This window comes from Apodemus sylvaticus, chromosome 16, assembly GCF_947179515.1.
Source record: "Apodemus sylvaticus chromosome 16, mApoSyl1.1, whole genome shotgun sequence".
In the NCBI taxonomy this organism is placed as follows: domain Eukaryota; kingdom Metazoa; phylum Chordata; class Mammalia; order Rodentia; family Muridae; genus Apodemus; species Apodemus sylvaticus.
The window spans coordinates 9499376-9525924 of record NC_067487.1 but is presented as its reverse complement, the minus strand read 5'-3'; the positions used below and the strand labels follow the sequence as shown (position 1 = coordinate 9525924).

At 39.6% G+C, this 26549-nt stretch overlaps 2 protein-coding genes across 7 annotated transcripts in view; both read right to left on the bottom strand.

The window, feature by feature from the left end:
• The window catches only part of LOC127666482 (zinc finger protein 728-like), an 82210-nt gene extending 76746 nt beyond the window's left edge, over positions 1 to 5464 (bottom strand). For 3 of the 4 annotated variants that reach the window (XM_052159292.1, XM_052159290.1, XM_052159296.1), the window contains exon 1: positions 5348 to 5464. In XM_052159292.1, the coding sequence (XP_052015252.1) occupies positions 5348 to 5383 (36 nt within the window). In that variant the 5' untranslated portion in view covers positions 5384 to 5464. The remainder of the gene's footprint in view (positions 1 to 5347) is intronic. The other variant, XM_052159291.1, reaches the window with a different exon arrangement.
• A 10307-nt stretch (positions 5465 to 15771) lies between these two features.
• LOC127666483 (zinc finger protein 728-like) overlaps positions 15772 to 26549 on the bottom strand; it is a 34649-nt gene continuing 23871 nt past the window's right edge. The window contains exons 2-5 of one of the 3 annotated variants that reach the window (XR_007973665.1): positions 22934 to 23060; positions 22377 to 22472; positions 17183 to 20835; positions 15772 to 16626 (exon numbers count right to left, since the gene is read on the bottom strand). Coding sequence is in view for 2 of the 3 variants with exons in the window: in XM_052159297.1 (XP_052015257.1) it covers positions 18134 to 20835; positions 22377 to 22472; positions 22934 to 23060 (2925 nt within the window). In the remaining variant the exon portion in view is untranslated. Of the gene's footprint in view, positions 20836 to 22376; positions 22473 to 22933; positions 23061 to 26549 lie in introns of all 3 variants that reach the window. The other 2 variants (XM_052159297.1, XM_052159299.1) reach the window with 2 other exon arrangements.

The window sequence follows — 26549 nt, the reverse complement described above, 5'->3', positions numbered from 1 at the left end:
CAAAAACATCATCCACCATGATCAAGTACACTTCATCCCAGGAATTCAGGGGTGGTTCAATATATAAAAATCTGTTAACTTAATCCATCATATAAACAAAATAGGACAACCAATAGTTACAATCTCCTTAGATGCTGAAAAACCTTTTGAAAAAAATCCAAAACCCCTTCACATTAAAAGTCTTGGAGAGATCAGGGATACAAGGTATACACCTAAAGATAATAAAAGCAATATACAGCAAGCCAATCTCAAGTCAACATCAACTTAAATGAAGAGAAACTTAAAGCAATTCCACTAAAACCAGGGACAAGACAAGGCTGTCCACTCTTTCCATGTCTCTAGAATATACTACTTGAAGTTCTAGCCAAAGCAATACGAAAACTAAAAGATCAAGGGAATACAATTTGGAAAAGAAAAAGTCAAAGTATAGCTATTTATAGATAATATGATAGTATATATTGGTGACCTCAAAAACTCTACCAGAGAACTGTTAGACCTGATAAACATCTTCAGCAAAGTGGCTGGGTACAAAATTAACTCAAAAACAAAAACAAAAAACCCCAGTAGCCTTCCTGTATTACAAACCATAAAATGGCTAAGAAAGAAACCAGGGAAATAATACCCTTCATAATATCCGCAAATAATATAAAATATCTTGGTTTAACTAACAAATCAAGTGAAAGACATGTATGACAAGACCTTCAAGTCTCTGAAGAATGAATTTGACGAAGATATCATAAGATAGAAAGATTTTCCATGCACATGGGTAAATAGGATTAACACGGTAAAAATGGCCATCTTATGAAGAGCAATCTACAGATTCAATGCATTTCCCATCTAAATTCCCACACAATTATTTACAGACCTTGAAAGAACAATTCTCAACTTCATATTTAAAAAAAACCAAAACAACAACAACAAAAATCAGGATAACTAAAAACAAACAAAACAACAACAAAAAACCCCAGGATAGCTAAAACAATCCTCTAAAACAAAAGAACTCCTAGAGGTATCATCATCCCAATTTCAAGCTGAACTAGAGAGATAAGAGTAATAAAAAAAACCTGAATGGCACTGGTACAGAAACTCAGGTTGGTCAACAGAATCGAACAGAAAGAAGACCTTCAAATAACCCACACACCTATGGACGCTTAATTTTTGACAAAGAAGCCAAAACCATAAAATGGAAAAGAGAAAGCATCTCCAACAAATGGTGCAAATCTAACTGGATGTCTGCATGTAGAAGAATGCAAATAGATTCATATTCATTACTCTGCACAAAACTCAAGTCCTAGTGGATCAAAAACCTCAACATAAAACCAGATACATAGGCTGGAGCGATGGCTCAGTGGTTAAAAGCACTGATTGCTCTTCCAGAGGTCCTGAGTTCAATTCCCAGCTACAACATGGTGGCTCACAACCATAGGTAATGAGATCCGATGCACTCTTTCTAGTGTGTGTCTGAAGACAGCTGTAGTGTACTCATATAAATAAAAAAAAAATAAATTTTAAAAATAAAAAACCAACTGAAATACACTAACTGTAATATAAGAGAAAGTGGGGAGTAGCCTTGAATGCACTGGTATAGGAACAACTTTCTTAACAGAATGCCAATAACTCAGGCACTAAGATAAACAATTAATGAATGGGATCTCATGAAACTGAAAGCCTTCTATAAGGCAATGGACACTGTCATAATGGCAGCCTCCAGAATGGGAAAATATTTTCAGCAACCCTACATCCCACAGAGGGCTGATATCCAATTATATAAAGAACTCAAGAAGTTAGACACCAGCAAACCAAATAACCCAGATAAAAAATGGGGCACAGAGCTAAGCAGAGAATTCTCATCAGAGGAATTGCAAATCAAAGTGACTCTGATAGTTTACCTTACACCCAGCAGAATGGCTAAGAACAAAACCATGCAGGCAAGGAGGTGGAGCAACGGGAACACTCCTCGGCTGCTGTGGGAGTGCTAAGTTATATAAGCACCATGGACATCAATGTGGTGATGTCTTAGCCAGGGTTTCTATTCCTGCACAAACATCATCATCATGAAGCAAGTTGGGGAGGAAAGGGTTTATTTAGCTTACACTTCAACACTGTTGTTGGTCACCAAAGCAAGTCAGAACTGGAACTCAAGCAGGTCAGGAAGCAGAAGCTGATGTAGAGGCCATGGAGGGATGTTTCTTACTGGCTTGTTTCCCCTGGCTTGCTCAGCTTGCTCTCTTATAGAACCCAAGAGTATCAGCCCAGGGATGGCACCACCCACAATGGGCCCTCCCCCTTGACCACTGATTGAGAAAATGCCCTACAGCTGAATCTCATGGAGTCACTTCCCCAACTGAAGCTCCTTTCTCTGTGATAACTCCAGCCCGTGTCAAGTAGACACACAAAATCAGCCAGTACAATTAACCCCTTGTCAACTTGACACACAAACACATCACTATTAAGCCTCAACCCTTACTTTCTTATTCATCCCCAAGATCTAAATTACTTTAAAAGTCCCACAGTCTTTACATATTAAAAGTTCAATCCCTTTAAAATGTCTACTATCTTTTAAAATTCAAAGTCTTTTAAAAATTCAAAGTCTTTTTAACTGTGGGCAATACTAAAATACTTTCTTCCTTCAAGAGGGAAAATATATCAGGGCACAGTCACAATCAAAAGCAAAACTCAAACTCCAATAGTTCAATGTCTGGGGTCCAACTCACGATCTTCCAGGCTCCTCCAAGGGTCACTTCTCCAGCTCTGCCCTTTGTAGCACACACCTTGTCTTCTAGGCTCCAGCTGCCTGTACTCTACTGCTGCTGCTGTTCTTGGTGGTCAAAACACTGCTGTCTTCTGCTGTAACTAGGCTTCACCAATAGCCTCTCATAGGCTCTTTTCATGGTGCTAAGCCTCAACTCCTATTCATGACCCCTTTAGTCCTGGGTCATCAATTGCAACTGAGGCTGCACCTTCACCAATGGCCTTCTGTGGCCTCTCACAGTGCCAAACCCCAGATGCTCTTCAGGGCCCCTTCATGCCTTCAAAACCAGTACCACATAAGTTACTCTTATGCATTACCAAGTGCAGCCACAGCACAAAGTACAACCTTAGCTATCTCTGGAGCACAGCCTCTGTGCTCGCAGAAAACACTTCTCAGAAGATTTCACCTCAGTGATGCTGTTCTCTTCTTAATCACTGCTAATTTCTTAGCTCCAGCTAACCAGCATCAATAGTCCCAGTATCACAAAGGTTTGCTTTAGTGGTTCTGTTATCTTGTTAATCACAGCTGATTCTTCAGCCCCAGCTAACCAAAACCACAGAATCTTCACAATCAAAACATGGCCCTGATAAGAGTCTTTAATTTTCCCTCTGAAATTTCACAAGTCAGGCCTCCATCTTCTACACTGTTCTCAACATTACCTTCCAAGCTCCTATACAACATCCCACAGAGCTCTTAACACTGAATGGATCGTCTAGCCCAACATTCCAAAGTCCATCTACAGTCCTCCCCCAAACATGGTCAGACTGTCGCAGGAATACCCTACTATACTGGTACCAATTTGTCTTAGTTAGGGTTTCTATTCCTGCACAAACATCATCACCAAGAAGCAAGTTGGGGAGGAAAGGGTTTATTCAGCTTACACTTCAACACTGTAGTTGGTCACCAAAACAAGTCAGGACTGGAACTCAAGCATGTGAGGAAGCAGGAGCTGATGTAGAAGCCATGGAGGGATGTTTCTCACTGGCTTGCTTTCCCTGGCTTGCTCAGCCTGCTCTCTTATAGAACCCAAGACTACCAGCTCAGAGATGGCACAGAGCCACCCACGATGGGCCCTCCCCCCTTGATCACTAATTGAGAAAATGCCTTACAGCAGGATCTCAAGGAGGCATTTCCTCACCTGAAGCTCCTTTCTCTGTGATAACTCCAGCCTGTGTCAAGTTGACACACAAAACCAGCCAGTACTGGTTATATTTCTCAGAATATTAGGAATAGTTCTACTTCAAGTCTCAGCGATATCACTCTTGGGCATATATCCAAAGATGTTCTACCATACTACAAGGACACTTGCTCAACTACATTTGTAGCAGTTTCATTCATAACAGCCTCTATCAGACTCACACCAACGTATTTTAAAATTGCTTTGATTAATGATAATTCGTTCTGTAAAACCATGACACTGATTCCATGCTGGAGCAAGGAATTCGGATTAAACTAAATCTGTGTTCTCAGATCATGGCCACTCAAACGGCTCTGGACTAACCTATTCTCGTAACATAAAAGGGTGCATTTTGCATGAGCCGGAACCTATGTGATAATCATAAGACCCCCAAAAGTGCCATGGCTTTCAAAATTTATCTTACAGCTTTTCAAACATAGTTGAAAAACTTGAAAAATTCTTTCTAAAACTATTTTCAGTAAACCTGAATGTCACATGGGGGGGGGGGGGGGCGGGAGGAGACACAGAAAATTTAAGAGAGTTCAGACACTGAGGATAAAGTAAAACGACTGAAGAAAAGCAAGAGATGAGAAAACAAAGCCCAGACCCTGACAGACTACAGAAAGCAAATTCCAGGGCCTGGCAGATTAGCATAGCCATTTCCTCCTTCCCTTTCAGACATTCCAGCCCCACCCAGCGGATCTTTCCTCACACCAAGTCAACTCTCACATCTGAAAAGTAGTCCAAATTTTGAACAGAAGACATACTCAGAATTGTTGAGGTATTACTCTCTAGTGATTTTTAATCTTAAGTGTAAAATTCTAATTATTTGGACTACGCAAACACAGCTTCATACCAATTACAAGATTATTCTGAGGCTAAATAGCCATGTATTGCGATGATTCAGATCACGAAGGCTATTAGAAATTCCTATTTGAACCGAGGCATCCACGAGTCTAACAATTCATTCTAAAGGAAAGGGAACCCAACAGTGCGCTCCCTCACAGGATTCTTGCTCCTCCGACGACACTGAACACTAGGAACATTAGGAAGCTGTTTGAGCTCAAACCAGGAGTAGGCTCCAGGACATAAAGTATAGAGGGCGCTACATGTCCCCGTGATCTGTATGTCCTGAGAATCCGACTACAGCCCGTGAGCACGGGTCAGCTAGGCAGAGCACATTTCCCCAGTAAAGATGAGTGAGCTCCCGTCAGCATCTCAGGCACAGGAGTCAGCAGACCCAGCCTGCCCTTGCCTTCCTGTTGTTTACAACCGTCTTCCCTTCAAACCGGCGCGCTGGGGCAGAGGCCCAAGCCTAGGTCATCACAACACCTCCAGGCCGGTAGCTTCCCGTGTCACAACAAGCCCAAATAAGCTCCCTCCGCGCCCGACCCGTCACCCTGCACAGTTCCTCAGACCTGAAAGATTGCGCTGCTCCCCGCACCAACCTCCATGTCAGAATTCCAAACGCAGCGCTCAGCGGGACAGTGGCTTACATTTGAGGAGGCGTGAAGTTTAAAGAATAAGGAAGTTCGACGCCGGCGGCCCTTTCTGATGACGTCACAGAAGACGGGACTACATTTCCCACAAGTCAGTTGGAAGGACTTCCTGGAACACACGGAAGAGGTTTTGTGCAGTGCCTGGATTTCAGGCCTGTGGTGAGCAGCTGAAGTTGGGAAGAAATAGGCTTTAACACATGGGCAGTCACAGGGAAATTGGGCTTTTTAAAAGTCCTTGGTCACATCACGCGATGTTAGCCTGAGAGCCGAGCCTTTCACAATAATGTTCATCACATTTCCTTGTTATATATGCTAAAACATTGTGATTTTAAAGCTCAGATCTAATTATAGACTATTACGAACAAATGGAAAATTCATGCTTTCATGGTTTACTTAAAATATGTAAGCAGCAAGTTAATGTAGGAGTGAGCATTATCTCTTTAAGATGATATTAAAACCACCCTAGGTGCTCAAGACAGAAGAATTAGACGTCAAAGCTACTTACCACCAGGTGTTTGCTGAGCACGTGTTTTCCTCCTCTTTCCGTTTCCCAGGAGGAGGGGCAGGGCTCTTGGGATCACAGTGGTGTGTGTTCTGATTCTTGGACCATTGTGCACTATAGGATTTCCCTCTGTGTTAGGTTTTATGTTCCTTATTGATTTTCCTGTCTATCCACTCATTCTGTCATTGTTCACATTTGACAATATTTGAACTTCTCTCACTTCTCCTAAGCAGAACGCCTAGATAATTCACTCTTGAATACAAAGGTATCAGAAATATGATCATAGCACTGTCAAATGAGGTCACTATATTAAAGAAGTTACACTGGAAACATGCACTATTGAGAATTCCAATCTCTTCTTGGGAAGGTTTATTCCTGTGTAGTTCATGCAAAGTTACAAACTCCAGATCAGAAAACACTTCATACTTCCCTGATGCATAATGATTCAAAAGGAATCTATTTTAGAGCAGACACTGTGGAAACTCCCTATTGAATTCTTCTTCACCAGGGAGTGTGTTTACCTATAGATGCAGAATAGCTTCCTCAATGAGAGAAACTAGAGTCAACAAGCAGTACATTTACCTGGACACTTGATTAGCAAGTCTGTTTAGAATGAGGTCATGACTGGTCTGTTCTCCTCCTGAACGCTGCAGTGAAGGGCATTGTCAACAACCACAAAGACTTAGCATTTCTGAACATAGCAAGTTTTCCAATATGTGTATGTGTTGAGGTTTGGTCTGTTGCTATGTATTGTAATACTAAATTCTTTTTTTCCCCTTTTATTTATTTTTTATTCGATGTACTCTTTATTTACATATCAAATGATTTCCCCTTTACTAAAATCTATACATACCTAAAGGTATAAGCCTATCTTGGACTTCTCACATTTACAAGGTTCGGTTGTTCAAACCTTGTTCCTTGATTTAAAACTATTAGTTAAACCAAATTGGCTACAGCCAATTACTGGAGGGATTATAGGTAGGTGGGTATTGAGTTACCTGGTCGAGGATCGAGAAGAGAAAGAAGGAAAAGAGACCAGGAAAAAGAGGAAGAATGGGGAAAGAGGACTAAGCTGCCATGGGAGGTGGCATGGCCAGGAGAAACAGCAAGTATCTGGTGTACACCACTGGGAAGGTTGCCAGGATAGCAGGTAGAAGAGTAGATTAGGGGTTGAACCCCAGTAATTATCAAAGCCAAATGAAATAACCCTGAGTTTGAGCATCATTTATTTGTAAGCTAGTCCAGGATAAGCTCTTATGAAAGAAAACACTTAATTGGGGCTGGCTTACATTTTCAGAGGGTCAGTTCATTATCATCGTGGTAGAAAGCATTGTAGGGTGTAGGCAGACATGGTGCTGGCAGAACTGAGAGTTCTACTTTTTTTTTTTTTTTGGTTTTTTTGGATTTGTTTTGTTTTGTTTTTTTCCTTGAAACATGGTTTCTCTGTATAGCCCTGGCTGTCCTGGAGCTCACTTTGTAGACCAGGCTGGTCTTGAGCTCAGAAATCCGCCTGCCTCTGCCTCCCAGAGTGCTGGGATTACAGGCGTGCGCCACCACCGCCCGAGTTCTACATTTTTATCTGCAGGCAGCAGAAGGTGACTGTCTTCTGCATACAGCAAGAAAGAGGCTCTGGATCAAAATGGCCAGACTTAACCATATGTATGAGACAAAGCCCCACCTCCTGACATTCTTCCTATTCCAAGACTATACCTCAAATGAGGCCACACCTCCTAACAGTGCTACTTCTATGGACCAACCATATCCAAACTACCACTGTCTCCTTGTCATACAATAATCAAACTACTAAAGATTAGAATCAATTCCTCAGAAAATAGACAATGTTTTCAATAAAAAGACATAGACTAACTGAATGGATGCAAGGGGGGAAAAAGACTGTTCTGCTACCTATAAGAAACATACTCAACATCAGAGGTAGCTATCACCTCAGAGTAATGTTCTATAAAATTATTTTCCAAGCAAATGGACCTCAGATGTAAGTTGGTGTAGCTATTCTAACATGTAACAAAATAGAATTCAAACCAAAATTAATTAAAACCTGTCAGGAGCCATAATGGGACAAGTTAAATACTAGCAAGTGACCATCCTAAAATGGTCTGCTTCAGTTTATTATATAATCTGTGACAGGTGCACCCTTATTAAGCAAGGCTGTAAGGGACTCATTTTAGGAATGATTCCTGCTATTAATATGCTTTTCCTGTTATTATTAAATATATATAACAATCACTAAGTAGTAGAACACACCTTTAGATCAGATCCCCACAGATCCACAAAGATGTACTATCTTGTAGTAGTGCTATATAGACAAATAGATGACTTAAGTCTTAATGATGATCCTGTAAGAATTCCTAAAAATTATATCAGTGATTATTAAGCTCTTTTATAACAGTACTGCTATTGGGTCCTTTTCTGATAGTCAAAGCTGCAGTGAGAACTCTGCCAGTCTCCCTAGTGTCACCAGTTAATTGCTCTTAGATGGCAACTAGACATTCTCCTACTCAGAACACATTCCAAGAGATTGTAAAAAAAATTAACCAAAGTCATAAAAAGGGAACTAATGATTTATTATAGGTGCTAGGACAGAAGATAAAATATTGACTGGGTTTATCTATACAAAGCTTCACTAATAACTTAGTTATGGTTTTAAACTATCAGTGATCCTGTGGAGCTGAGACAGATGATGGATGTCTAGCTAAATAATTATTCCTAATGGATGTGCATGTAAACATTCTCTGTTGTAAACTTATGATTCAATTTATGATTTAATTTTTTGTGTGAACTTGTGATGAACTTTGTAACATGCAATCATGTATTCTGAAAGATGTATAAGTACTGAAGACAAAGATGAGAGATTTTTTTTTTTTGTCTTTCCCCACTTAGAAGTTTTCCCTTTCTCCACTTAGGATCTTTCTGCTTTTCTCCTTAAATAGCTTTCATAAGAAACTTTTTACAACTTAGTAATAAATGCTACAATAACTTTTCTAAGTGTCCCTTTTTCTTCCTGTGACTTCCAACTAGCAGGCTGAAAGTTAGAGCCCAGCAGTTCCTGCTGAGATAGAACAAAGGCCACATTGCTTAATCCTCAGCTGTTAAGCTACAGGTGTCAATCACCTAAACCAGCAGTCTTTCACCCTCAGAAAGAGCAAGAAAGTCTTAAAGACTTTTTAGAAGTTATCAGCATTTCAGTACAGTTAGAGAGCTAGAAATCCCCGAGACCCTCAGGCTTTAGAGCCATCTCCAGAATCCTACTCTGTGACTCCACTGCTGCCCTCTCTAGGCTGGGAGGCTCTGGAAAAAAAACCAAGCAAAACAAACATGGAGGAACAGTTCAAACTCAAAGGAAAAATCCATAAAGATGATGTTTCAGTTCTTAACATCTACATAACAAATACAAGAATGCCCATGTCTGTAAGAGAAAGAAACATTACCAAGCTTAATACCACATTGGCCCTAACCTCTTGGAGAGAGTTCAGTTGTCAGGTTATCCAGCCAAAAGCTAAACAAAAATTGCCATCCCTGACAAATATTAGACCAAATGGACCTGGAGTATACCTACAGAACCTTTCACCCCAAAACAAAAGAATATACCTTCTTTCAGCTCTCATGGAACTTTCTACCAAACTGAGTACATAAAAAGCAACTCTTACTTGGCATAAAAATATTGAAATAGCCTACTGATTCTGTTCAGACCACCATGGATTAGACCTGAATTTCAAGAACAACAGCAACGCCATAGTCTAAAAGTAAACTAAACAACTCTCTCCTGAATGAAAATAGACTTTCAAAGAACAGCTAAGGCCAATAATCCTTAATTATTCCACAACAATAGAAGTAGAGGAAACCTTTCAAAATTAATTTTATGAAGCTACAGTAACCCTGATATACAAACTACACAAAGATTCAATGAAGAGCCGGGTGGTGGTAGCACATGCCTTTAATCCCAGCACTTGGGAGGCAGAGGCAGGCAGATTTCTGAGTTCGAGGTCAGCCTGGTCTACAGAGTGAGTTCCAGGACAGCCTGTCTGGGATACAAACTTTATGTGCCTTGCCTTAAGGGGTCTTGCCCAGGCACCTTTTTAAAGATTAATTATATATATAAGTATATTATAGCTGTCTTCAGACACACCAGAAGAAGGCGTCAGATCTCATCACAGGTGATTGTGAGCCACCATGTGGTCGCTGGGATAAGAACTCCCATGCTCCATGAATGAGGGCCGAGCCTTTAATGGCTGAGCCATCTCTCCAGGATTACAACTATAAAATACAAGAGTTCGGCTCCCAGCATCCATGACTGTCTCTCCAGCCTTTGGATTAGCTCTCAGATATCCAGAGGACAGTCATTTAAAGAACATATCTTTTAAGTTTGAATTATATTTGTATAAAGAGTAGTAAAAATTAAGAATTACCAGTATTAAAAATGGAACAATTTTAAGCAATTGTAAAGCATGAGATATATTTATTATAATTAAAAACTTAATAATTGTTGATTTTTAACAACTTAAAAATAGCCATTATAGCACCCAAGCCAGGTATCTGTGCTGAAGCAGGGGAAAACTCAAAAGGATAAACGTGATCTAATTATATAAACTGTATTCCCATAGTTGCTATAATCTTCATGGGCTGTATGTATAGAAATATAAAGCAAATTGCAACAACTTATTTTTTGAATAACAATTATTAATTTTGCCTAAAAAGGCTTGCCATGTAATAGATCAACCATTAATAATAATTAATTTGATTGCTGCTTGAAGCAAGGAACAAACGTTTTATTAGGCTCTTAAAACATTTCTTTAAAATATATTTATAGCATTTTTTAACACATCAATATCTTTATTGAAGGATGTAAAAACTTTATTTTGAGAGCAAAAAATGTGATTTTATATTAAGTTACCTTTGCCAAGGAATGGCAGTGAACACATATCATCAACATCTGACCACAGCAGCCTTTATCTGTGAAATTATCCACCCTTTGCCTGTTGATATGGTATTGGTTATTTTATTTGTTCACATTTCAATGTTATCCCACTTCCCAGTTTCCCCTCTGCAAGCCCCATATTCCATGCCTTCCCCTGCTTCTCTGAGGGTGCTCCCTCACCTACCCACTCCCACCTCCCTGCCTTAGCATCCCTCCCTATGCGGGGGCATCAAGCCTCCACAGGACCAAGGGCCTACTCTCCCATTGATGCCAGATAAGGCAATCTTCTGCAACATCTGCAGCTTGAGTCATGGGGTCCCTCCATGTGTACTCTTTGGTTGGTGGTTTAGTCCCTGGGAGCTCTGGGGGGATCCGGTTAGTTGAATGTTGTTCTTCCTGTGGGGTTGCAGTCCCCTTCAGCTCCTTCAGTCCTTCCCTTAACTCTTCCTTTGGAGTCCCCGTGCTCAGTCCAATGGTTGGATAAGAGCATCTGTATTGGTCAGGCTCTGGCAGTCTCTTGGTGAATCACTACACCAGGTTCCTGTCAGCAAGCACTTCTTGGCATCAGCAATAGTGTCTGGGTTTGGTGTCTGCCTTCCTTTATACAAACGACAAATGGTCTGAGAAAGAAATTAGGGAAATAACATCCTTCACAATACCTACAAATAATATAAAATATCTTGATGTAAATATAATCAAACAAGTGAAAATTCTGTATGACAAGAATTTCAAGTCCCTGAACAAATAAACTGAAGATATCAGAAGACATAAAGATCTCCCATGTTCATGGATAACAAGGATTAACAAGGTGAAAATGGACATTTTACCAAAAGCAATCTACAGATTTAAGGCAATCCCCATCAAAATTCCAACACATTTTTGTAGACCTGAAAGGAGCAGTTTTCAATTTCATATGGAAAAACAAAAACCAAGAATAGCCAAAACAATCCCTTGCAATAAAATAACTTCAGAAGGAATCACCATCCCTGACCTCAAGCTGAACTACAGAAAAGTTGTGATTAAAAAGTGCCTGGTTAGCCGGGTGGTGGTGGCACACGCCTCTAATCCCAGCATTCTGGGAGGCAGAGCCAGGTGGATTTCTGAGTTCGAGGCAAGCCTGGTCTACAGAGTGAGCTCCAGGGCAGCTAGGGCTACACAGAGAAACCCTGTCTCGAAAAAACCAAATCAAAAAAAAAAAAAAAAGTGCATGGTTGCCAGGTGGTGGTGGTGCACACCTTTAATCCCAGCATTTGAGAGGCAGAGGCAGGTTGATTTCTGAGTTCAAGGCCAGCCTGGTCTACAGAGTGAGTTCCAGGACAACCAGGGCTACACAGAGAAACCCTGTCTTGAAACACCCTGCCCCCCAAAGTGCATGGTTTTGTACACAGACTGACAGGCCAATGAATGCAATAGAATCGAAAACTCAGAAATAAACCCACACACATATAGAGATTTTATTTTTGACAAAGAAGTCAAAACAATACAATAAAAAAGAGAGAATCTTCAATAAATGGTGCTGGTATAACTGGTGGTCTGCATGTCTAAAAATGCAAATAGATCCATATTTATGACCTTGCACAAACTTCAAGTCCAAGTGGACCAAGGACCTCAACATAAAACCAGACACACTAAATTTGATAGAAGAAAATGTGGGAAAGAGCCTCAGACTCATTGGTACAAGGGGACTTTCCTTGTGAATCAGAGAAAAGACAGTCACTCCCACAGAAAACATACACACTGGATGAAACAGAAAGTGGCTACTTCACAACATTTAAATGGACATATGAGGCAGAGTATCCCCTTCCCCCAAGCTACTAACTTTTTCCTTTCTTTGGCCTTTTTATACCTTTTTAGACAAAAATTCATTAGAAAATTACCCTATAGACTAAATGTTACATGAAATAGAAGTGACAGAGCAATATCAAACACAAGCTCAAAGCAGTGGTTAATCCTACAGGCTCATTATAAGTTCAAAGCAGCAGTTTGGCACGGCCTCGCCTGATGAGAGAGCATGCCTGGGCCTTTATTCTTGGACTTGAACGGCTTTCCTGGAACAAAAATTTCCCCAAGCCAATTTCTCTTTTTAGTGCAACCTCAAAAGCTCATTTTACTCCTAATTATGCAACATTTACTTACTGTTATGAGGTGTGGGTACATTCTCTTCTTTAGTCTAACTTTATTACATCTTTCCAACAAAAGAACTAAAACCATCTCTTAAAATTTTCAAGGCCTGCCTTGTCTATACAGTGAGTGCCAGGCCTATACAGAGAAACCCTGTCCCAAAAAAACCAAATAAATAAATAAATAAAACGTTCTTCCTATGATTATTTGATTCAAATCAGAAATTCTATGAAATTAATTCAACAGGATTAACTTGTGAAAGTTCACCTTTTTGTTGATCTGTAGAAAATCTGCTCAGTAGGGTGGGCTAATGATCAGGGATTACTATATTAATTTAATAACAAGAGGGGAGGCTTATAACTGCAGGAAGCAATCCTGAGATGAAATCTTATTGGGAACTTTCCTCGTAGAGCTCACATATCACAGATCATGCAAAATCTGAAGGCCACCTTCACCAAAGTCACGTGCTCCTGACACTGAGAATGCTAGATGGTCTTCAGGAACATCAGAAATCTGCTGAATGTGGCATTTAAAATGCTTCGTTAATTTTTGAAAATAAGAAATGTTAGCTTAGTAGTAAGGCAGCACCCCCATACTACTTCAAAGAAGATGAACATTGAAGAAGCCCCTTATGGAATTTTCAGAAATGTGGCAAACTGTCCCTGGGCAAGAAACTGCCCTTGCCCCAATTGCTGACCATCTGCTGGGCAAACTGTGGGCAAGCAGGACATAAAGAAAGCCAACTGCCAAACTCTGCCATGACTAGGTAGAGAAATCATTCCTATTTGTTGCTTCACAGAAAAATCTGTCACATTTTGTGGGCAATAGATTGAAGATATAAATGTCCCAACTTTGTAGAGGAATCTTGGGTGACCAGCAGTTCCTAAATGTTCAATAGTTTTGGAAGCTGCTCTGTTTGCACTTGCTGTTTATTTAGGAAATATTTTTCCTTCTCAGGTCTCTGATATGGTAGAAGACTAGGTAGTTGTAGTCTCACAGTTAAGATTAACTTGTTTAGAATTTAAGAAAATGCTTTATGATCTAAAAATATGGTTTTAGGCTGATAAATGAAAGTTATGATAGAAAGTTATTTAAGTAGAGTATGTCATAAGGCAAATTGAAAAGGAAAAAACTGTGTGTGTGTGTGTGTGTGTGTGTGTGTGTGTGTGTGTGTGTGTCTTTGGTCCAAGGATTTAAGGGAAGTCAGGTTGGGGGTGGTGGATAGCACTGTCAATTCCCTGAGTAAATGTGAATAGAGTATACAACTATATGCAACAGTACAGAACTTTGGATTCAAGAGGATAGAATAGATAGTATAATACTTTCTCCAAGGTTACCAAATAAAAATGGACGAGACAGTGTGGATGTAATTCTTACCATATAGTATGATGTTTATTGATGCTAGCAGAAGAGTCTTTTATTCAAAGAAAAAGTGAGAAAGTTGAAGGATATTTGATCTCATTTTGAACTCCAAGATAATGAACTGGAAAAAATTTGTCGTAGTGTGACTCAGCCCTAGCACACACTTTTAACCCAAGAGCCAAATAAGTTCAACCCTAGGTAAAGAGGCAGAGCAAGCAACCAGCTGACAGAGAGTTAACAGAAGGGAAGAATGTTGAAGAGAAAAGTGTATTTAAGACAGCATGGAGAAGAAGAGAAAGAGCTTTGTCCATCTGGGACATCAGTGGAGTAGGAAGGTCAGTTGGGTCCATTCTCTGCCTGCCTGAACTAGCATGCTGTCACCAAAGTATCTAGCTCCTAAGTATTCATTCATAAAATTGAACTGCTGAAATTGTTTTTAAAACGACAGTCTGTTTTCACTACTAGACATAGCTTGAGTATAGCTCAGATGCCCCCACCCAATGTCAAACATTCTGCAAGAAAGCCACACCTACTCTAAAAGGCCACACTTCCTAATAGTGCCACTCCTTACGGGCCACACATTTGAATACATGAGTCTACAGGGGCCATTCCTATTTGAACCAGCACAGCTATACTAATAGTCACCTAGTGATTAGAGTGGCTACCTCTGAATGACGGTGGGTAATGAAGACACCAACCCATGGTCGAACAATATAGTCAGAGAGCCATGGTTGGAAGGCTCCATCAGGTCTTGTTCTTGATGATTGGGGAATCCTGTCAAAGGGCAGCATAAGGAATTCTGGGAACCAGAGAGCTTAAGGACATTGCAAGAGGCTGAAGAATGACTTAAGCAGGATCCATGGTGGCTCACAGACTAAAGTGGGAATTGTGGAACCAGCATGGATCTATGGTAGACCCTTATGGTTGTTGGCTTTGTGTTTGTGTGACTCCTGACAGTCTGAGTGGGGGTGTCTCTCATCTCTTTCCAGCTCTTGGTACCACTGGATTTGAGGGGGTGTGCCTGAACCTTAAAGAAGTATTAAGCTGATGTCCTGAAAGGCCTGCTCTTTTCTGAGAGGATACTGGGGGACAGATGGGTCTCAGGGAGATGGGAGGTTAGGGGAAGTAGGATGAGTAGCTGTGGTTGGGATGAGAGAAGAAATATATTTTAAAAATCCAAAATCTCAACAAACCAACGAACACCATGCAACTACTGCAGAATAATTTCCCTAGCAAACATAAAACATTTCAAAAACTTCAAAGGGGGCATTTGGTAAAATGATTTAGTAAGGGTTCTCAGAGCCAAGATAAAATACACACACAAGAGCAAACCAACGGGTTTAATTTGCACCATAGTTCAAGATCACGGTCTACCATGGTATGTTACTCACGGTTCTATTCCAATGAAGACAAACCAAACCAGGATGACTCTTATAAAGAAAGCATTTATTGGGGCTTGTTTACAGTTTTGGAAGTTTTGTACAGTATCACTATTGTAGGGAGCATGCTGGGGAACATGGTGGAATGGAGACAGATATGATTCTCAGGAAGTAGCTGAGGATGTTACATTCTGATCCACAGTCAGCACGAAAGGGAGAAACTTTTGAAACCTTAAATACAACCTCCAATGACACACTTACAGCAATGATGCCACACTTCTTAATCCTTTTAAAGAAGAGCTACAGCCTGGTGACTAAGCACTCAAATCTAGTCTAGTCTAGATCTAGTCTAGAACACTTAGGGCAATTCTTACTCCCACCACAATACATGGGAAAGTTATGACACCAGGAACTTAAAGAAGCTCATCATAAGCTGGGCGGTGGTGGTGCATGCCTTTAATCCCAGCACTTGGGAGGCAGAGGCAGGTGGATTTCTGAGTTCGAGGCCAGCCAGGTCTACATAATGAGTTCCAGGACAACTGGGGCTACACAGAGAAACCCTGTCTGGAAACCTCCCCCCCCCCAAAAAAAAAAACAACAAAAAAAAAACCCAACCAACCAACCAACCAAAAACAACAACAACAACAAAAACAAACAAACCAACCAACCAAAGAAGCTCATCATGTTCCATCCACACTCAGAAAACAGATTGATGAATAGTTGTTATCAGAGTATTTTCTTATACTGCAGCATTTCCAGCACATGCTTCTAACCATAATCACCAGCTCTTCTGATTTCATTTAAACCAATCAAGTCCTGCAAATCAACAATCAAGAGGCTTGCTTCTCACATGATGCTAGAACTCGTGAAGTTGATACAAGCATTACTTCTTGACCCCAGTCTGTATAAAAATACAATTGAAAATGTAATTTAGGTTTATTTTGTCTGGGCACATGTATGTACCTACATGTGGCAGCCCATGCATGGAGATCAGAGGACAATGCTAGAGGTGATAACCTCTTTGAATTTCGTGGGTACTGGGAATACTAACATGGGTATGGGTCTTGTTGGCAATGAAGTTTGTTCCCAAAGTCATTATACTAGCCACAAAGCTTTAATATTAACGTTTAATTCCTTTTCCCCAACCGTACCCTCACCTCATAAGTAAAATAGGCTACAACTTGAAAGGTCCACAAAGTATTTAACAATTACAACACTATGAAAGACCACAGTCCATGTGTCTTGTGAGACTCAAGGCAATCTCTTAACTGTGATCTCCTACAACATAACAAGTGACTACTTTTACTACTTGTTGGTATAGAACAAGTGTTCTGATTCTAAAACAGAAGACACAAAAGACAGCAAAGATGGATCAGCCCTAAATCCAGAGAACAAACACACAATCTGACAGCTGACTTTTGACATTATTGTGTAATGATTCTAAAAGCTTTACTTACCACATTGCTCAATCTTATATGGATTCTATTCAGCAGGAAGCTTTTGAAAACTTTTAGGGTTTGAAGATGTGTTAACATATTATGAATATTTTAACATTTGTATTATTTTACTCGTTTGAACAATCTTGTGTTGAGAAATACATAAGGTTTATTAAAGGGTTCGAAACATTCTTCACATGTGGCATTTCAGTCTCATATGAATTATGAGGTGGTTCACAAGTTCTTTAGTAAGTATAAAAGACCTTAGAACATTCTTCACATTTGTGTGGTTTCTCTCACAGATGAATTCTTGAATGTTGCTTAAGTCCAGAAGATTGGTAATAGTTTGTTGCCACATTCTCCACAACTGTAATGTTGCTCTCCAGTAGGAGTTATATGTGTTCAGAGCATGCTATGGAACTTCTAGAGTATTTGCCACATTCTTTAGATTCGCATGGTTTCTCTCTGGAATGGATTCCTTGATGATCCCTAATGTTTTTGTTGAGTATTAAGACATATTCTTTGCATTTGTAAATGAAAGCCCATTGTGAATTAATTGTGTAAACATTGGTGTATATTTGTAGAGAAGGCTTCTCTACATTCTTCACACATGTACGATTTGAAACGAGTAGAAAGAATCTGGCAAATTCTAAGAGTTGACTTGCACTTAACAATTGCAGGGTTTCTCACCTGTGTGAATTCTCTTGTGTTCAGAAAGTAATCATGGACAATAGAAGGCCAGGCTACATATTTAATACATGCGGGGTTTCTCTCCTGTCTGACTTCTCTTGTGGTTAGAAAATAGTGCTGGACATTGGAAGCCTTGCCACAGGCTCTACATTTATGTAGGGTTTCTCTCCTACATAATTTTTTTTAATGGCACCAGGAAATATAGCATCAATTTTTGTATAATAACTTATTTATTTTATGTATATGTGTTCTACCTGCAGACCAGAAGAGGGAAACATTCCATCATACATGGTTGTGAGCCACCATGTGGTTGCTGGGAATTGAACTCAGAACCTCTGAAAGTGCAGACAGCTCCCTCAACTGCTGAGCCATGTCTCCAACCCCATGAATTTTCTTATGCTTGGAAAGTCGTGATGGATAATGGAAGGCCTTGTCACATACTTCACACTTGTAGGGTTTTTTCCCTGTATGAATTACCTTGTGTTTAGAAAGTAATGATGGATAATGGAAGGCCTTGCCACATAAGTCACACTTGTAGGGTTTTTCTCCTGTATGAATTACCTTGTGTTTAGAAAGTAATGATGGATAATAGAAGGCCTTCCCACAGACGTCACACTTGTATGGGTTTTCTCCTGTGTGAATTCTTTTGTGTTTAGAAAGTGATGATGCAAAACAGAAGACATTTCCACATACTTCACACTTGTATGGTTTCTCTCCGGTATGAATTTTCTTATGGCTGGAAAGTTTTGAAGGATAATGGAAGGCCTTACCACATATATCACACTTGTGGGGTTTTTCTCCTGTATGAATCATCTTGTGTTTAGAAAGTAATGATGAATAATGGAAGGCCTTGCCACATAAGTCACAATTGTAGGGCTTCTCTCCAGTGTGACTTATCTTGTGTTTAGAAAGTAATGATGGAAAATGGAAGGCCTTGCCACATTCTTCACACTTATAGGGTTTCTTTCCTGTATGATTTCTCTTGTGTTTAGATAGTGAGGATGAAAAGCGGAAGGCATTCCCACACACTTCACACTTGTATGGCTTCTCTCCTGTATGAATTATCCTGTGTTTAGACAGTGATGATGAAATATGGAAATCCTTGCCACATACTTCACACTGGTATGGTTTTTCTCCTGTATGAATTCTCTTGTGCTTAGAAAGTAGTGATGGATAATGGAAGGCCTTCCCACAATCTTCACACTTGTAGGGTTTTTCTCCAGTATGCATTCCCTTGTGTATTAATAGTAGTGATGGAAAACGGAAGGCCTTTCCACAGACATCACATTTGTATGGTTTCTCTCTTGTATGACTTTTCTTATGCTTAGAAAGTCTTGAAGGATAAACGAAAGCCTTGTTACGTACTTCACTGTTATAGTGATTCTCTCCTGTATGAATTATCTTGTGTTTAGAAAGTAATAATGGAATGCTGAAGGCCTTGCCACATACTTCACATTTGTAGGGTTTTTCTCCTGTGTGAATTATCTTGTGATGAGAAAGTTTTGATGGAACATGGAAGGCCTGGCCACATATTTCACACTTGTAGGGTTTTTCTTCTGCATGAATTATCCTGTGTTTAGAAAGTAAAGATGGATAATGGAAGGCCTTGCCACATACTTCACACTTGTAGGGTTTCTCTCCTGTATGAATTCTCTTGTGTTTCGAAAGTGATGACAGAGAGCGGAAGGCCTTCCCACATTCTTTACACTTGTATGGCTTCTCTCCTGTATGAATTCTCTTATGTTTAGATAGTGATGATGGAAAACAGAAGGACTTCCCACATTCTTCACACTGGTATGGTTTCTCTCCTGTATGAATTTTCTTATGGTTGGAAAGTCTTGACGGATAATAGAAGGCCTTTCCACATATTTCACACTTATATAGTTTTTCTCCTGTATGAATCGCCCTGTGTTTAAAAAGTAGTGATGAAACATGGAAGGCCTTGCCACATACTTCACACTTGTAGGGCTTCTCTCCTGTGCAAATTTTCTTATGCTTAGAATGTCTTGAAGGATAAATGAAGGCACTACCACATAATTCACTGTTATAGTAATTATCTCCTGTATGAATTCTCCTGTGTTTAGAAAGTGATGACATAGAACGGAAGGCCTTTTCACAAACTTCACACTTGTATGGTTTCTCTCCTGTATGCATTTTCACATGGGTAGAAAGTCTTGAAGGATAATCAAAAGCCTTGCCACATACTTCACACTTGTAAGGATTCTCTTCTGTATGAATTATCTTGTGCTTAGAAAGTAGTGACAAAATGCGGAAGGCCTTGCCACACACTTCACACTTGTATGGTTTCTCTCCTGAATGAATCTTCTTATGGTTGGAAAGTCTTGATGGATAATGGAAGGCCTTGCCACATACATCACACTTGTAGGGTTTTTCTCCTCTATGAATTATTTTGTGTTTAGAAAGAAATGATGAAATGTGGAAGGCCTTGCCACATTCTTCACACTTGTAGGGTTTTTCTCCTGTATGAATTCGCTTGTGTTTAGAGAGTATTGATGGATAATGGAAGGCCTTGCCACATACTTCACACTTGTAGGGTTTTTCTCCTGTATGAATTCTCTTGTGTACCAAAAGTAATGATGGAAAGTGGAAGGCCTTCCCACAGACTTCACACTTGTAGGGTTTCTCTCCTGAATGAATTTTCTTATGTCTGGAAAGTCTTGATGGATGTTGGAAGGCCTTGCCACATACTTCACAGGTGTAGGGATTCTCTCCTGTATGAATTATCTTGTGTTTGGAAAGTGATAATGGAATGCAGAAGGTCTTGCCACAAACTTCACATTTGTAAGGTTTTTCTCCTGAATAAATTCTTTTCTCTTCAGAAAGTAATGATGGAATATGGAAGTACTTGGTACATTCTTCACAATTGTAGGGCTTCGCTCCTAAATCAGTTATCTGGTTATTTTGAGACACTGCTGTCCACTCAAAGACTTTTCCACATTCTTTGCATGTGTAGCATTTATCTCCTGGTGAGGAAGGATTGAGAAATTAATGAAAGCAGAGCAAACTTCTGTAAATTTATAATGCTTCTGTTTAAAAACAAACATTCACTCATACTCACATTTGTTTTTGTAAATAAGCTACGTTCAAGTTTCTAAACCTGTATTCAAGGAAGCCTAAGTTAAAATACACAATAAATGGAAATCATGTAGCCTTCCACTAAAAGAAGAACATAACCACATAGAACATGGAAGCAAAGAATATTAATCAAAGGAATATTAATCAAAATGTAAGCAAAACATAATATCAACTAAGAAAACCCATTATGTAAATGCAAATCAACTCCTAACACAAACAGAAATTTTATGACTAGATAAAAACAAAAGTATAAAATAGTCTATCTTTAAATACACCAGAACAAACAATGTTTGTATATTATATATATTATATGTGTATAATTATTAAATGTATATGATATAGATATAATATATTAGGGTAGAGTTTAGTTTTTGAAGTTATGAATGATAAATTTCAAAGGTTCAAGAAAGAAGTTTATGCATATCTTTAGGTATGATGTGTTGGCGCACTATGTAAAAATTATCCTGATATTATTCAAACACTGATTTTTGCCTCGAATCTACTTGCCATCCACACATGGTACTGTAGTGGATATTCTAAGAATTCCCCTTATCGCAAGGCAGTGGGGGCGCACGCCTTTAATCCCAGCACTTGGGAGGCAGAGCCAGGAGGATTTCTGAGTTTGAGTCCAGCCTAATCTACAGAGTGAGTTCCAGGACACCCAGGCTACACAAAGAAACCCTGTCTTGGGGTTGGGGGTTGGGGGGCGGGGGGGGAGAAAGAATTCCCCCTATCAAGTTTGTGTAAAGATTGATCCCATGTTATTATCTAACTTGTCAATAAAACTGATTAGCCAATATATTGACTCTAGAGAGAAAAGAGTTGGACATCTGCCAGTCCAGGGAAGAAAAGACAGAGAGAAGGGGGGAATGAGGAGAGGAAGGAAAGGATTCACTGTAAGGAAGGGGCCTGGAGAGACATTATGTAAAGACACACAAAGTCCAGAGAGCCAGGCCAATACTAAAATGCAAGTGTCCTGAGAACTTTGGCTGGGAGGTAGCCAGATTAACTTGGAAGATTAGAATTGATTATCAACTGCCCAAAAATTGTATTGTGAATCTTCAGTTTCTGTCTCTTTCATTTTGGAGTTAGCCAGGGATAGAGACAAATCTTCATTTTTAAAAATGTATGTACATATTTTTAAATGCATTTTTTATATTTTATATAAAAATAAACATCCAAGTTAAAGACTACTTAAAAATGACAGAGCTCTGGCTGTCATGGGGAACACAAGTTAATCTCATGGTAGAAGAAAACAGAGCTTATGAGATTCAAAGTATCCTTAACATTAGACAACGTCCTTTCATAGAAAATGACAGAAAATTATAGCTTTAACAGATGATTTATACCTGACTATTGTTTTTCAATGACTTTATATTAGATCTTAGAGTTTCCCACTCTGTTCTGTGATACCCTCATCCTGACACACCTGGGTGTATAGTGGTAGCCGCTTCTCTCTTCACATCTGAAGACTCTTGTATTTGCTCTAGAAATGTGACCAGGTATGGCTTAGAGGAAGAAAGACCTGGGTGTGGGAAAAAGGAACAACAGTGTTAGGGTATTCTCCTGGGAAATAAAATGGTCCTTTCCAGGACTGTGTATATAAGGAATGAGAAGATACAATAAAGGAGTATAGAGGATTCGTTTTTTCACATGGTTTCTGATGGGTACGCCAGAATCCTTAGGAGAAACTCAGAAATTCTGGGTCCTGAGCTTCATATTCCCTATTTCATGTCCTTATTTACAAGGACAACCTTTAAAACCAAAAGTCTCTGGAAAGTATACCACTTAAGTTCTAATAAAAATGAGACTTTTATGGGGAGCTGGGAACAACCAATAACAGAAGAAATGGTTCTAAGGTATATCAATAATTTTAAATTTCTTTAAAATTAGCCCTGTAAACCAGGCTACCATGAGGTACTGTACAAAAGGAGCATGTTTCATGCTGACAATTAATTAAGAATTCTTCATGGAAGCTATCCTCACCCAGAGACACAAGGTTGCTGTAATTCTCCAACATCACATCCCTGTACAAATTCCACTGAGCAGGACCTAGGCACTCCCACTCCTCTTCAGAGAAATCAATGGCCACATCCTTGAATGACAGCATTTCCTGAAAAACAAACAAACAAAAAAGAGGAAATATCACACATTGTTCGGTGTTGATCTGGTGCTTCTGTGTGTTCAAATGCTAAATCTATACCGTAAGATCTGGCTGCCACAAGACAAGCAAATTCTAAATTACACCTGCATTTATTGTGTAAATCTTGCTCTCAAATTTAAAATTATTGGTTAAATAAAACTGGCCAATTATGGGGAAAAATAGAGGGTGGTAGGGCTTCAGTGACTGAGCTGGGAGTTAAGGTAAGGATGATAATGTAGAGAAATTGGGAGAAGAAGGGGAAGACAGGAGGACATGAGGTCTCCATTAGTTATGATGGATCAGTAGCTCATGCCCAAGTGAAGTGACCCCCACCCCAGGATACACTGATGGGATAGAAACAATTCAGGAAAGACTCAATCAGCAAGGAATTAAAGAGAACAGCAGGGGATGTAGCCAGTCTAGATTTAGAAAAATAGATTAGGCATAATTCCCCAGTTATTGACCAAAAGTCAAACAAATAAATCATAGTGTAAGTCTCACTCATTTGGAAGCTACACTTGAATAGGAATAACCACAATTAACTTACACATTATACATTGCAAGCTAACTATAACCATCAATAATAACATAAATACAAAAAGGCATCATATGCTTCTGCATATAAATCTCAAGGTGGCCCTAAGTGAGAGGAGAGCTGGAAGCACTTCTGAAACAGGTAAGTAATATCCCTAAAATACTCCTCATCTGGTGTTGTTTTAAGGTAAGTGGATGACAGAAGATCCTGGAAACTCCTATGGTATCTTACTTTTAAGAACAATAAACTGGAGAAAAGGGGTAACTAGAAAACAGTGTGTTGGGGATGGAGAGATGGCTCAGCAATTAGGAGCACTGACTACTCTTCCCAAGGACATGGGGTTCATTCCTAGATGTCACATGGCCACTCACAAGTGTCTATAACTCCAGTTAGAGAGGATCAGACAATCTCTTAGATATGAACAGTACCGAAATACAAACACATATCTACCTTAGATAGAGCTTCTATTCCTGTCATGAAACTCCATGACCAAAAATTAGCTCTGGGGAAAGGGATTATTGGGCTTATACTTCCATAGCATGGTTCATTATTGAAGGAAGTCAGTGCAGGGTCTCAAACAGGACAGAAACCCGGAGGTAAGCGATGCTTTAGCAATGATGAAGGGGCTCTGCTTACAGGCTTGCTACACGTGGCTTGCTCAGCCAGCTTCTTTAGAGAACCCAGGCCTGGCCCAGATGTAGCACCTCACATATCAGGCTGTGCCATGTTCTATCAGTCACTATGAAAATAGCCTGTTATACAGGCTGACATACAGCCTGACCTCAGGGAGGTGTTTCCTAAATTGATATTTCCTATACTCACATAAGTAAAGTTTGTTTAAAGTGCACAATAATCTAGCCAGCACAATACAAAATAAATAGTAAAATTCTGAAAATAAAATACACTTTAGCATCCCCTGCTTGTATTATAACACAGAACAACACATTACCTGTATTTCTCACAGTAGAGAGCCGTGGTGATGGAGAGATACTACTCAATACAATATGCACTATCACAATGACAATACAATGAAGATGCAGATCTGATGACCTCTGGCTGAGGTCAGCATCCTGAGCACGCACAGAGAGATTTGAATGACAGTGCACCAAGGGACTGAGTTTGAGCAGCCAATGGGTAGAGCAATACATGAAGAATTTGTTTACAAATGGAATAAATTACACTAACAAAATAATAATTAGAAAATTTAGCAATAAGTTGAGTCACTGTGGGGATCCATACAGACCCAAGGCTGTCACAAAGGCCCATGAAAGAGCAACAGGAACTTTAGTTCTCTGTCTTCCATGCAGCAGTGGACTTGGCCAGGCAAATCTGACACAGGACACAGTCCTATGAAGGAGTCATTGTGCAGTTACAGGGACACCTAACTCTTCTCTGGGCCTGGAGATATCTGCCCTAAGGCAGCTGTTTCTGAGGTATCCTGTACTCTCATTGCCAACACTGTGTGAGTTATACATGAGCTCCTAGAGCAGCATCCAAGCCCTCACCTGTGTCTCTAACAGGTTCAAGCCAGGATTCTCCCTCACACCCCACCCCGCGTTTCCAGGAGAGTTGGTGCCATCTCTGTGTACTAAGAAGCAGCCTCATCTGTTGTTCTCCGCCTCTGTCCTGCCTTTCTTTTCTCTATCTGTGCTCACAAATCTAACATCATTCATATTTTCACAAACGACCATGTTGCATCCAGTAACATCATTTAATAATATCATAAATTAAGCTGTGAATTGAGGAACATAAGAAAGAAACTGTGTACCGCGATTCCCTAATTCTTTTACTTTTATGATGCTATTTAGTTCCTTATTTACTTATTTATTTATTTATTATATGTAAGTACACTGTAGGTATCTTACGGATGATTGTGAGCCACCATGTGGTTGCTGGGATTTGAACTCAGGACCTTCGGAAGAGCAGCTGGTGCTCTTAACCGCTAAGCCATCTCTCCAGCCCCTTATGATGTTATTAAAATTCATTCAAATTAAAGATGTTCATTTGTAACCACATTAAGATGACTTCAAAATCACTAAAAAGGGAGAATATAAAGAAAAATAATATATTTGGGTTAGGAATACAGAGCTGTTTCATAACTGAAAAAGAATAAAAGAAGCTGTTATTAAGTCAGACACACAAAACTAATAAAACAACATTTAATGTTGTAGCAGGTAATCTGACAGGTAGGTCATGCCCATATTTTTTCCTAAAAACCGAATGACCAGATCTCATAGAAAAAAAATAAACAATATAAAAGATCATGGGCTGGAGAGATGGCTCAGTGGTTAAGAGCACTGGATGCTCTTCCAGAGGTCCTGAGTTCAAATCCCAGCAGTCACATGGTGGCTCATAACCGTCTGTAATGGGACCCTATGCCCCCTTCTGGTGTGTCTGAAGACAGCTGCAGTGTACTCATATGCATAAAACAAATAGTTTTTTTTTGTTTTTTGTTTTTTTTGGTTTTTTGGATTTGGTTTTTTCGAGACAGGGTTTCTCTGTATAGCCCTGGCTGTCCTGGAACTCACTCTGTAGACCAGGCTGGCCTCGAACTCAGAAATCCACCTGCCTCTGCCTCCACCGCCTGGCAATAAATAATTTTTTTTAAAAAAATCACATTGGCATTTCCCCTCAGTATCCTGCAATGTATCATAAGATAGAAAGATTCCCCATGATCACTGGTAAGTAGGATTAGCAGTGAAAATGTCTATCTTATCAAAAGCAATCTACAGATTCAACGCACTTCCCACAAAAATTCCCACATAATTCTTTACAGACCTTGAAAAAAAAGGCCTGCATTGCTGTACCATCTGTACATTGTAAGGAGTGTGTTTTGATGTACAAGGCAGCACAGGACTCTGACTTCACACAGTGCTATATTTTTCCTAAAGATTAACAACATTATCTAGGAAATGTCTAATTAT